At 53.5% G+C, this 10,487-nt stretch overlaps 2 protein-coding genes across 2 annotated transcripts; one reads left to right on the plus strand and one right to left on the minus strand.

Annotated features, from left to right (window-relative positions):
• Positions 1-426: 426 nt before the first annotated feature.
• Positions 427-3,567, minus strand: Ppia (peptidylprolyl isomerase A). The gene is made up of 5 exons (XM_004839898.3): positions 3,389-3,567; positions 1,763-1,793; positions 1,563-1,651; positions 1,194-1,366; positions 427-763 (listed from the first exon to the last, which is right to left on the minus strand). Exons 1-5 carry the CDS (start codon positions 3,455-3,457, stop codon positions 631-633), a joined length of 495 nt encoding a protein of 164 aa, XP_004839955.1. The 5' UTR covers positions 3,458-3,567; the 3' UTR covers positions 427-630.
• On the plus strand, positions 3,551-10,020 carry LOC110348202 (uncharacterized). The gene is made up of 3 exons (XM_021254274.2): positions 3,551-4,056; positions 4,156-4,296; positions 9,553-10,020. Exons 1-3 carry the CDS (start codon positions 3,661-3,663, stop codon positions 9,646-9,648), a joined length of 633 nt encoding a protein of 210 aa, XP_021109933.1. The 5' UTR covers positions 3,551-3,660; the 3' UTR covers positions 9,649-10,020.
• The last annotated feature ends 467 nt before the right edge of the window (positions 10,021-10,487 follow it).

Raw genomic sequence — 10,487 nt, forward strand, 5'->3', positions numbered from 1 at the left:
CATCTTCTCATGGTACAAGGCAAGGTTTCAGACTGCACTCAGCTCTCCAAGGGCAGGTGAGGCAACCCCACACTCCATTTGAGGGGTTCCTATAGGCCCACTTGAAAACCTCCCTTACCTGGTTACTTTTCCTTCCCACACCCCGCTGGCCTAGGCTGCCACATGGGACATTCCTGAGGTCAGACCTTTACCTAGGGCCTGTGGCCTCATCACCCCAGATCCTCCCTAGCACCCAGCAGGGCACCAGTATAGGGCTAAGTTTGGAGGACACCAGGCTGGGGACGTGCCTTCCCCCAACCCTGCCACATTCTCAGCACCCCACCCACCTTGCCTTGCTCTCTGGGTCTGGAAAGGCCAAAAAACAAAAGTGCTTCCTGGATGCTGTCTTAGTAATGTTTCCTACATCATCACCCTAACCTGAGCAAGAACAGGCAACCGTTAGTTTTTATTCATAACCATAAACTTAACTCTGCAATTGAGCTACGTTTGGAGGGGAGCAAGGGAAATATGGAACCCGAAGAACTGCAGTGAGAGCAGAGATACTGGGACGCTGCGAGTGGATGGGGCGGAGGGTGCTCTCCTGAGCTAGAGGAATGGTCTGGTGGTCGAAATACACCCAAGTCAAACACATCAGAGCTGCCCACAGTCAGTGACAGTGACCTTCTTGGTGGTCTTGCCGTTCCTGGACCCGAAGCGCTCCATGATCTCCACGATGTTCATGCCCTCTTTCACCTTCCCGAACACCACGTGCTTGCCATCCAACCTGGAAACACAATCATCAGCACCAGGCCCCTGACATGGAGAAGCAGGCCCCACCGTGCACCAAGCGACACATAGGGGCCCTGCCAACCAAGACTGCATCACGAGGCGCCTAAGCCATGTTTCTCTATCAAATACTGGCTGTTACCTATCTTTCTTCCTCAAGTAATCATCTGAAGTTTTCTATGAGCCAATCTCAAAAATAAAGAACGGCCAATCCCACACAAGTTACACAGGGCCACACTCAACGGAACCCCCACAGCCTACGTGGCCAGTTCCTCCCACTATCCTGCTGTTACCACACTGGCTATATATGTCCCTGTGCACATGTTCTCCCACGACACCTCCCAAATGCAAACACAAAAAAAAACTAAGCCATTTCCCCTTCACCCCAGCCAGTCGGTCACCATGTGCTGTATCCGATGCTCGCTCACCATTCAGTCTTGGCAGTGCAGATGAAAAACTGGGAGCCATTTGTGTTTGGTCCAGCATTCGCCATGGACAAGATGCCAGGACCTGTGTGCTTCAGGATGAAGTTCTCGTCATCGAATTTCTCCCCGTAGATAGACTTGCCACCAGTCCCATTGTGGCGTGTAAAGTCACCACCCTACAAACACGACAGGAACCTGTCACTCCTGGCCACACATTCAGATGCCAAGTCTACCAGGATCACACTTTGGTACTGTGTGCAAGGGCCGAAAAGAACCGAAATGATACAACAGCTCAGCTGAAGTGCATCCTGAAATACTCTGGCTCAATCCCTAATTAAGGGAACAACCCAAGTAAAAAGCAGTTTTTCATACCTGACACATAAATCCTGGAATAATTCTGTGAAAGCAGGAACCCTTATAACCAAATCCTTTCTCTCCAGTGCTCAGAGCACGAAAGTTTTCTGTTAAAAAAAAAAAGTATATAATATATATACACACATACACACACACACCCACAAACTCAAATTCTTATATTTGGAATACATTTGTTAAACTTAGAAAATGGAACCAACCTGCTGTCTTTGGAACTTTGTCTGCAAACAGCTGTAAGAGAAAAATGACAGTTAATCAACACCACATGAATGTTTTATTGCTTAGTGCTCATGTCTTTTGAGATTTCTGAATCATAAATTCATTTTCTCACTCCAGGAGTAATTCAGTAATGACTGAATCCCAACTAGGAATTGCTCCTGACAGCACTATGGGCCTGAGGAGTTGGGCTGAGAAACATGAGACCCAAAGCTGTGCCAAAAATCCACAAGCAGCAATGACTGAAATAGTGACAGACTCCTAAAAAGTGACTCAGAACTGCGAATGCATCACACCTACTTTGGGACAGACACACAGCTTCTCAAATGCACCTCACCTCCCCCGACCTCACATGGGAGACTAAGGACAGTTATTCACCGCTCACTGGCACAGTATGCCTGCCACCCTGCCACCTCCAACCGGTTACTTTTTGGTTTCCAAGCCCCTTGCCTGCTAGTGGGGCAGAAATAGACTGCTTTCTGGTGCATCTTCAACATACAGAACATGAGGGCTGAAGACCAACTCTGTACACCACAGGTAACAGCCACAAATCCTTCAGATCCCTTGTTTAAAAGGAGCTCTTTCCGTGAAATACTCCAGATGGGATTACGTCAACTATTAATGCCCCGGTACCCGTATACAGGAATGCACTGAGATTTGTTTTTAAATGCCCACCTTCATCCTCACCCCAGGCCTCAGGCTCTGGCTAACCGGATACTCACCAGAGGCCCAGTCTTAAGGCCAAGGCCAAGTTTCCACCTCGGCCTTGTCATCTGTCAGCTCGGACTACCGATAAAGGCAGGGTGAAGGGTGATTAGGAGCTAACGTTTCTCCCCACGTGGTGGCTCCCTTCGGTGTCCGGTGCCGCAGACAGGGCAGGACAGGGAAATTCCCTGGCCCTCTAAGACTGCATGTAAGGGAAGCATCACTGGACCAAGATTGTGCCACCAATCTCACCACTGGCAGCGCTTTGAAAAGTGGTTTAAAAGGACAAACACACCAAGTCACGGCTAATTTCACGACACCCTAGAGCCTGCTCGTGCCGGGTGAACTGAACCAGAATCTAAGAGGCAACTGCAGTGAAACGCGCCGCGTCGCTCAGATCCGCAGTAACTTCTGACTTGTGAGCGGCCACCCGCTCCTCGGGGGGCTCTGGCTGTGCCTCGGGTGCAGGGCCGGGCCACGCCCGAGTCCTGCCGGGACGGCGCAGGGGAGCGGGCGCGGAGGGGCAACCGGAGAGGCGGTCGCGCCCCGCGAGTGACGCCCTCCCACCCAGCTTCCGGCTCCCGCGGGCCGGAGGGACCTGGGGACGGGCGCGGTGCGCAGTGCGGGAGTGTGGCCCGAGCACGTGCTCCGCCGGACGGGGCGCGGCCACGTGGGCCCTGGGGCGACGGCGGGGGCGCGCGGGGGAGGCCCGCCCCGCCCGCCTTTGTCCGCGCCCGGCCTCCTCTCGAACCTCGCGGCCTCCCAAAATGGCCCCTTGTCAGGAAATGGCGCCGCCGCCACCGCTGGCCCGCTCCTCCCGAGGGTCCCGCGCCCAGGCCCTCGAGGCGCCTCTGCCCGCCCCGACCAACCCGGACCGCACCCTGCCGCGCTATCGCCCAACCAACCTCAAAGGAGACGCGGCCCAAGGGCTCGCCGTCGGCGGCGATGTCGAAGAACACCGTGGGGTTGACCATGATTGGCAGCGAACAACCACAAGGAGAACAGCGGCGTCTGCAGAGCGGCACAAGCCCGGACACCGCTTCTTTTATAGCAATTCCAGGTTCCGCCTACAGCCCGGTCGCGCGCCTCGGTTTTAGCCAATCGCAACCGTGATCCGGTCAGAGTGACGGTGCAGCTGGCCCATGGACGGAGGCTGGCGCGGCGGGGGCGGGGCGGGATGCGCGCCTGCGCTTTAGGGCGCTTAGGGCGCGGAGACAGGTTCCCGCCCGCGGGCTCGTTGCGGTTGCTGCGGCGCGGGGAGCGGGGCGCTAGGCGAAGGCGTGGGCGGGGGCTGGGGGTGGGGGGTGGCTCTGAGCTGAGCCGGGCAGGGGGGCTGGGGTTCGCAGGTCGAGGCCGGAGTGCGGTGGTGCGGAGCCCTGCCCCGTGTGGGGTCGAGCCTTCCCATTGTACGCAGGGGGCCACTGAGGCGGACGCAGGCCTCAAGGTCGCGCCACCCGTCAAGGTCGAGCGGGCCCAGCACCCGACCCCGCGCGCAGCGGCAGAAGTGCGGACGGGCATCGGCGGGCGGGATTCGGGCCCGCAGCCGGCGTGGCCGTGCCCGGGCGAGGCCGCAGTGAGGATCCCTGCCCCCCACCCCGTCTGAGCGGTTATGAAATGGTCTCAAAATGCCCTACTTTCCCAAAATATCTTGCACACTTCACATTTTCTCCAGGAGGAAGCTATCAAGCCGGAGCCCGGCCAGGCCCATACCTGCGAGGACTCTGTGCACGTTTCTGCCCTGTTGGATTTTTCTTTTTGCATCTGCCCCACCCCCGCACACCGCCCTCCACGGTCAGACGGTGCTGATTTCTGGGTGAGTCCCTTCAGGCTTGTATTAAAATGCACTTAGGAGAAATCTTTATTCAAAGTCCTTTTTTTCGTGCCGGGGATCGAACTCAGGACCTTGAGCTTTTGAGGGAAGTGGCTGAACCACTGAGCTAAATCCGCGGCCCTTGTTCAAAGTCTGAGGGATTTGTACATCCGGGGCTTCCACATCGTTGCACTATTCAGAAAGCTACTTCATGTCTCTAAAACTCATTTCTTCATCTGCCAAACAAGAGCAGGGGTGTGGTGAGGCAGAAATGAGAAGAAATACAGTTGAAGTCCGTTGTCCAGCCTCTGCCACTCACGGGGCAGGAGCCTGCATAGGTTAGGAAGTGGGGTTTGCCTGGCCTGAAACTCAAAGCGATCCTCCTGCCTCAGCCTCCCTAGTGCTGGAGGTACAGGTGTGCATCACAGCGCCCAGCCTGACACATCTGATCATGTTCAGTCCCTTGTGAACCCTTTGCTCCTCTGCACCCTGGCACCGGCCAGCAGCTCACCCAGCCCCAGCCTTCACGTGACCGGGTGACTCCCTGACAAGCTCGGGAGGGGTCCTGTGTGGCCCAGAGCTGCCCCTTTCCACTGTCCACTCTCCCAGTGACCTCAAGTCTGCCACACTGGATTCCTCATCCTTCCCACAACCCCTGCCAGGTCCCTCCTGTCACCAGCATGGCCACCCCTGGGCCCCTCTGAGAAGTGGGAGGCATCCTTGGGCTCATCGGTCCCTAACAGTGCCTAGGCCATCGTAGGCATCTGGTCCTTGTGCTGCAATGTCAGAACTAGAAAGTCCAATAAGTCTGTGCAGAGCAAGACCCCATGAGTGAGGGTGACAGGGCTGGGGTACAGCTTAGTGGCAGAAGCCTTGCCTGGCCCTGAGTTCCGATGCCGACATCCCTCTCCTGCAAAAAGGACAGGAAAGGGAGGAGGAGCAGAAATAATCAGCCATGTGTCATAACCAAAACTCAAATAAGTGTCACATCATCAGATTTTTATCCATAAGAATGATGTGGACACAGGAAATATGTAAAAGAACTCAAAAGCCAGGTGTGGTAGCACACACCTATAATCCCATTACTCAGGAGGCTGAGGCAGAAGGATCCCTGTGAGTTCAAGGCCAGCCTGGGCTACGTAGTGAGACCCTGTCTCAAAAAAATAGGGGCCGGGGATTTAGCTCAGTGGTTTTGCTGCCTGCTGTGCAAGTGTAAGAACCCGAGTTTGATCCCCAGTACCAAAAAAAAAAAAATCAAATTTGCTATATTTAAGAGACTAATATGAGGGCTGGGGATTTAGCTCAGTGGTTCCGGCGCCTGCCTCGAAAGCGCAAGGTCCTGAGTTCGATCCCCAGTACGGAAAAAAAAAGAGACTAATATGATTTGAAAGCAAACTTAAAGCTCAGGAAGGGAGAAGGCTTTTAAACTGTAGCTTTCAAAAGTTAAAGCTTCTAAATTATGGCTTTAATAGTTAACATATAATAAAATAATTAGTCTTTCCCATAAAAATGCCACAGGGCATAAATCCCAGTGGTAGGCACCCAGGACCTTAGGGTTGCTCCTGCGCCCGCAAGGGTTTGGGTTCCAGCACCACTGGTAGGACAGGGTGCACACCAGTCTGTCCCATCTCTAAAGCTGTACTCTGGGGTGGTACACACCTGTTAGTCCCAAGATTTAAGGAGGCTGAAGCAAGAGGATTGCGCCAGCCTGGGGGAACTTGGACCCTGTCTCTAAATATATCAAAAGAGGTGGGGAGGTAGCTCAGTGGCAGAGTGTACCTGTGTGACACACATGCACACACACGAGCACGCACTGGCTCCCTGAGCCCTGCCCTGGGGTAAATTTTGGCTTGGTCACCCCAGGGAACTGCAGGAAGAAGGAAGGAGGAGCCTGGCATGACCTAGGCTGAGTCTGGAGCCCTGAAGAGAGAGTGACTGGTAACATTCCCTCAGGCAAGAAGACAGGCAGCCCCAGTGCTCCGGGTTAGGGTTAGGTTAGGTTAGGTTCTGCTCAAGGTTGGGGGTAGGAGCGGCATGCCTGCCTCCTCCCTGTGCCTCAGGCCTCAGGACCTGCTCTTTCCACCTTTTGTCTCCCATTCCAACTGGAAAAGGGGAATTTCCAACCTGGTGTGGTGACACAAGTCTGTAATCCCAGCCCTCAGGAGGCTGAGGCTGGAGGGTCACCTTGAGTTCAAGGCCGGCCTAAACTACACAGCGTGATTCTGTTTCAAAACAAGAACAACAGGCTGGGGATTTAGCTCAGTGGTTCTGCTGCCTGCCTCATAACTGCAAGGTCCTGAGTTCGATCCCCAGTGCCAGGGATTTAGCTCAGTGGCACCACACCTGTCTCAAAAGCTTAAGGGGGCCAGGGATTTATGCTCAGTGGTTTCACTCCCTGCTGGGCAAGCACAAGGACCTGAGTTCAATCCCCAGTACCAAAAAAAAAAGCGTAAGGTCCTGAGTTCGATCCCGGGTAGCCCCCCCAACCCAAAAGAAAAGAAAAAGAAAAAACAAAATATAAGGTCTGGACCAAAAATTTCCTTTTCATGATGGTGACAATAGCTGGATGTGGTGGCACACCTTATAATTCCAGCACTTTGGGAGGCTGAGGCAGGAGAATAGAAAGTTTGAGCCCAACCTGGGCACCACGGTGACTTAACAAAACTGTCTCAAAATAAAAAATAGTAAAGAGCTGTGGGTGTAGCTCAGTTGAGGGCCCTGGGTTCAACCCCCAGTGCCAAAAATAAATACATAAAAAAATTTTTTAAAAGACAGTAGCCCATGAAAAGGGGCCCAAGGGTTGGCTCTCCCAAGCAGGGGCCACTCAATACTGGCCCTGTCACACCTGTGGGACAGTTGGGTGACCCACCCAGCTTTCTCCAAGAGCCACCACCGAGTGCTCATGGGAAAGGTGGCAGCCGGACCAGAGACCCAGGAATCCTGGGAGACACAGGTGCCCAGGGTCTGCTGGTGTCCGGGGGTGGCAGGAGGGCCTCGAGGGGACTCCTGGCCCTAGGGTCATTCAGTTTATATTTTGGGAGCCCTCACTGCTGTTTTCCATGGTACTTCATTAATATTCCCACTAGTGAGCCTGAGTGGTGGCACACGCCTGTAATCCCAGCACTCTGGAGGCTGAGGCAGGAGGATCACCATGAGTTGGAGGCCAGCCTGGGGAACACAGGAGACCTTGTGTCAAAAAATTACAAATTTTCACCACCAGTTCACCGGGTTCATCAATACTCAGCTACATTCCCAGTTGCTAAATTGCCCAGGCAGAGCTCAAACTTGAGATCCTCCTGCCTCAGCCTCCTCTACCAGAATGCTGGGATTACAGGCCTGCTCCATCAGATCTGGCTTATATTATATGTATTTGGGCATAGTTGCTGCTCAGCGGTACAGCACTTGCCTGGCCTGCACCATGCCCTGGGTTTCATCCCCCAGGGAAGGGCAGGAGTACAGGCCCGCACTGCCTGCTGGGAACTGGCCAACCCAGCCAGCCATCTCCTAGGGCTGTGGCTTTCCCTAGGTGCAGGCGCAGGCACGGAGAGCTGGGGAACTAGGAGGGACAGTGCCAGGGTCCCTGATTGCTGGGCAGCAGATGTCCAGTTCCTTGCCAATGGGAGCCCAGAGGCGGCAGCTGGGCGCAGGTGCAGGGCTGAGCGCACCACCAGCCACAGCCGAAGCCGAAGCCTGGGTGGCCTCAGGCAGCCTGGTGAGCTGCACCCCACTGGCAGCTCCCGCAGACCATGCAGGCTGCACCCCAGAGTGCCGGTCTCTGCAGAGCACGCTTTGCCTTGTTTTTTTGGGGTTTTTGAGACAAGGTCTCACCATGTAGTGCAGGCCTATCTCACTATGTAACTGCTATGGAGTGCGTTCAAGGGCAGCTTCGACGACGTAGCAAGACCCTGTCTCCAAAAACCTGAACGCAAACAACAAAAAGGCAAGAGCGCTATCTATGAGTGCATGAGGGCTCTTGGGGGCCATCTAGATATGAACCCAAGTAGACAGGGAGCATGGAATGGCCAGGGTATTTCGCATCATAGTATTTTTTTTTGGTACTGGGATCAAACTTGGGACCTTGTGCTTGTGAGGCATGCAGCAGAACCACTGAGCTACATCCCCGGCCTCAGCATCAGAGTATTAACTGCCCTCTTTGTACTGCAGACTGAATGCTACATCCCTAGTCCTCTTTTTTTATTTTGAGACAGTGTCTCGCTAAGTCACTAAATTCCTCAAGCTGGGCTTGAACTTTTCTGGGGAGGGTGGAGTCTTTAAGAGTGCCTCGTTTTGTAGTTCAGGCTGGCCTCAAACTCAAGGCAATCTTCCTGCCTCAGCCTCCAAAGTGCTGGGATTACCAACATGTCTTCCAAGTTTCCTTCTGGCTCAACAGCTCATTTCTTTGTAGATGAATAATCCATTGTCTGGATGTGCACAGCTTATTTACCCACTCCCTACTGAAGGACATTTTGGTCGCCTCCATGTTTTGGCAATTTTGATTTTTTAAAATTCAAGATGGTGGTCTCACCATGTTGCCTAGGATGGTCTTGAATTTATGAGCTCAAGTGATCCTCCTGCCTCAGCCTCCAGACATTTTTACAACGATGAATAATACTGCTGTAAACACTCATGTGCAGGTTTTTGTCTAGACATCAGTTTTCAACTCATGTAGGTAAATAACCAAGCAGCACATTCTCTGGACCATAGGGTGAGTGCGAAAGCAGTGAACGAGGGGATCTATTGCTGTTTTTTGTTTTTACCTTTTGGAAAAACCTTAAATGTGCGTTTACTTTACCAAGGGAGCACCCCTGGGTGCTGGGTGGGGATCAAGCATGACTTGGGAATGGGGTTTTTTTTTTTGCAGTGGGGATCAAACTCAGGACCTTGTGCTTTTGAGGCACGGGCGGTGCCACTGAGCTGAATCCCAGGCCCTGGAATCGGTTTCTTTTTGGCAGTGCTGGGGCTTGAACCCGGGCCTCCTGCACCATACCCAGCCCTGCCTCAGGTTCCCACCAGGAGAGGTGGAGCAGAGAAACAGGAAGAGCCAGCTGCCTCTCCGAAAAGCCCACCTCTGCTCCTGAGTCTGAAGCCTGGAAGAGGCTGGGTTTGGTCACAAAACACCAGGCAACCTCCCCCGCCCCCGGGAAAAGTGGGAATGTATGTCTGTTACAGCACCAAAGCCAGGTGACCCAAGCCAGGCCAGGGTCACAGTGCACTGTCCTGAACACCAGACTCTTGGCTTTTTTGTTTTGTTTTGCCCAGGCTGAACTCAAACTCCAAGATCCTCCTGCTTCAGCCTCCAGTGCTGTGATTACAGGCATGCGTTACCACGCCCACTTTGACGCCAGGACTTTCTGAGAGAGGGAGGCTGAGAAGCCCCACGTCCCCAGTGGAGAAGTGGGAGACTGGGAAGGAGGTGGACAGAGGCTGCAGATCCGAGGAGGGATCCCCTGTGAAGATGCCGTTTTGAGCTCCTTCCTTCAAAAACCAGTTGGAGGGAATTTAGCTCAGTGGTTTCGCTGAGTTCGATCCCCAGTACCAAAAAAAAAGCCAGTTGGAGTGTTGCTGTTACTGTAACGGAGTCATGGCTGTGAGGCTTTGAGTGGGAAGGCCCAGGCCAGGAAGAGCTGGGACATTCAAGTTCTGGGAGGAGCCCATGAATCCTCTGGTCACAGATGAGACAGGAACAGCTTCCAGATGAGAGGAAATAAATTCTGAGCTACATAGTGAGATCCTGTCTCAAACAAAACAAAACAAAAAACATTTCTTACACTGATTCTCTTATTTCTCCCCTTATCTCTGCTCTCATATTTTCTTTCTTCATTGGGTTTAATTTGTCCTATTTCTAGCTCTTTGGGCTTTTTTGTTTTTCTGACACAGAGTCTCACTACGTAGTGCAGGCTGGCCTTGAACTCTGGGTGATCCTCCTGCCTCAGCCTCCAGAGTGCTGGGATTAGAGGCATGTATCACCACAATGGCTCACTGGTTAATTTCCATATTTGTGAATCTCCCCCTTGCTTTCTCCTTACCTCTGGTCTTGTCTGTGTGATCAGAGAAGGCAGGATTCAGAGTTCAGTGAGAGCCGCGGTCTGTCCTGGAGGGCTATGTCTGGCGGCCAGTGCAGTGGTGGGCTCAGGGCCGGCCATTTGTAGTCAGGTAACCCTTGGCACATGTGTGAGAACACAGCTGCCTTCTCC

This window comes from Heterocephalus glaber, unplaced genomic scaffold (assembly GCF_053883595.1).
Source record: "Heterocephalus glaber isolate CG9 unplaced genomic scaffold, H.glaber_assembly_v1.0 deba00001610, whole genome shotgun sequence".
Lineage (NCBI taxonomy): Eukaryota > Metazoa > Chordata > Mammalia > Rodentia > Bathyergidae > Heterocephalus > Heterocephalus glaber.

Bases quoted from the DNA above. Each gene is read 5' to 3' on its own strand.
- Ppia (XM_004839898.3), bottom strand. From the start codon at position 3,457: ATGGTCAACCCCACGGTGTTCTTCGACATCGCCGCCGACGGCGAGCCC. The intron at 1,367-1,562 runs GTATGAAAAACT...TCGTGTTTGTAG, and splicing joins TTCCAGGATTTATGTGTCAG to GGTGGTGACTTTACACGCCA. The intron at 764-1,193 runs GTGAGCGAGCAT...TTGTGTTTCCAG, and splicing joins TGCACTGCCAAGACTGAATG to GTTGGATGGCAAGCACGTGG.
- LOC110348202 (XM_021254274.2), top strand. From the start codon at position 3,661: ATGCGCGCCTGCGCTTTAGGGCGCTTAGGGCGCGGAGACAGGTTCCCG. The intron at 4,057-4,155 runs GTGAGGATCCCT...CATTTTCTCCAG, and splicing joins CGTGCCCGGGCGAGGCCGCA to GAGGAAGCTATCAAGCCGGA. The intron at 4,297-9,552 runs GTGAGTCCCTTC...TGTTTTGCCCAG, and splicing joins CAGACGGTGCTGATTTCTGG to GCTGAACTCAAACTCCAAGA.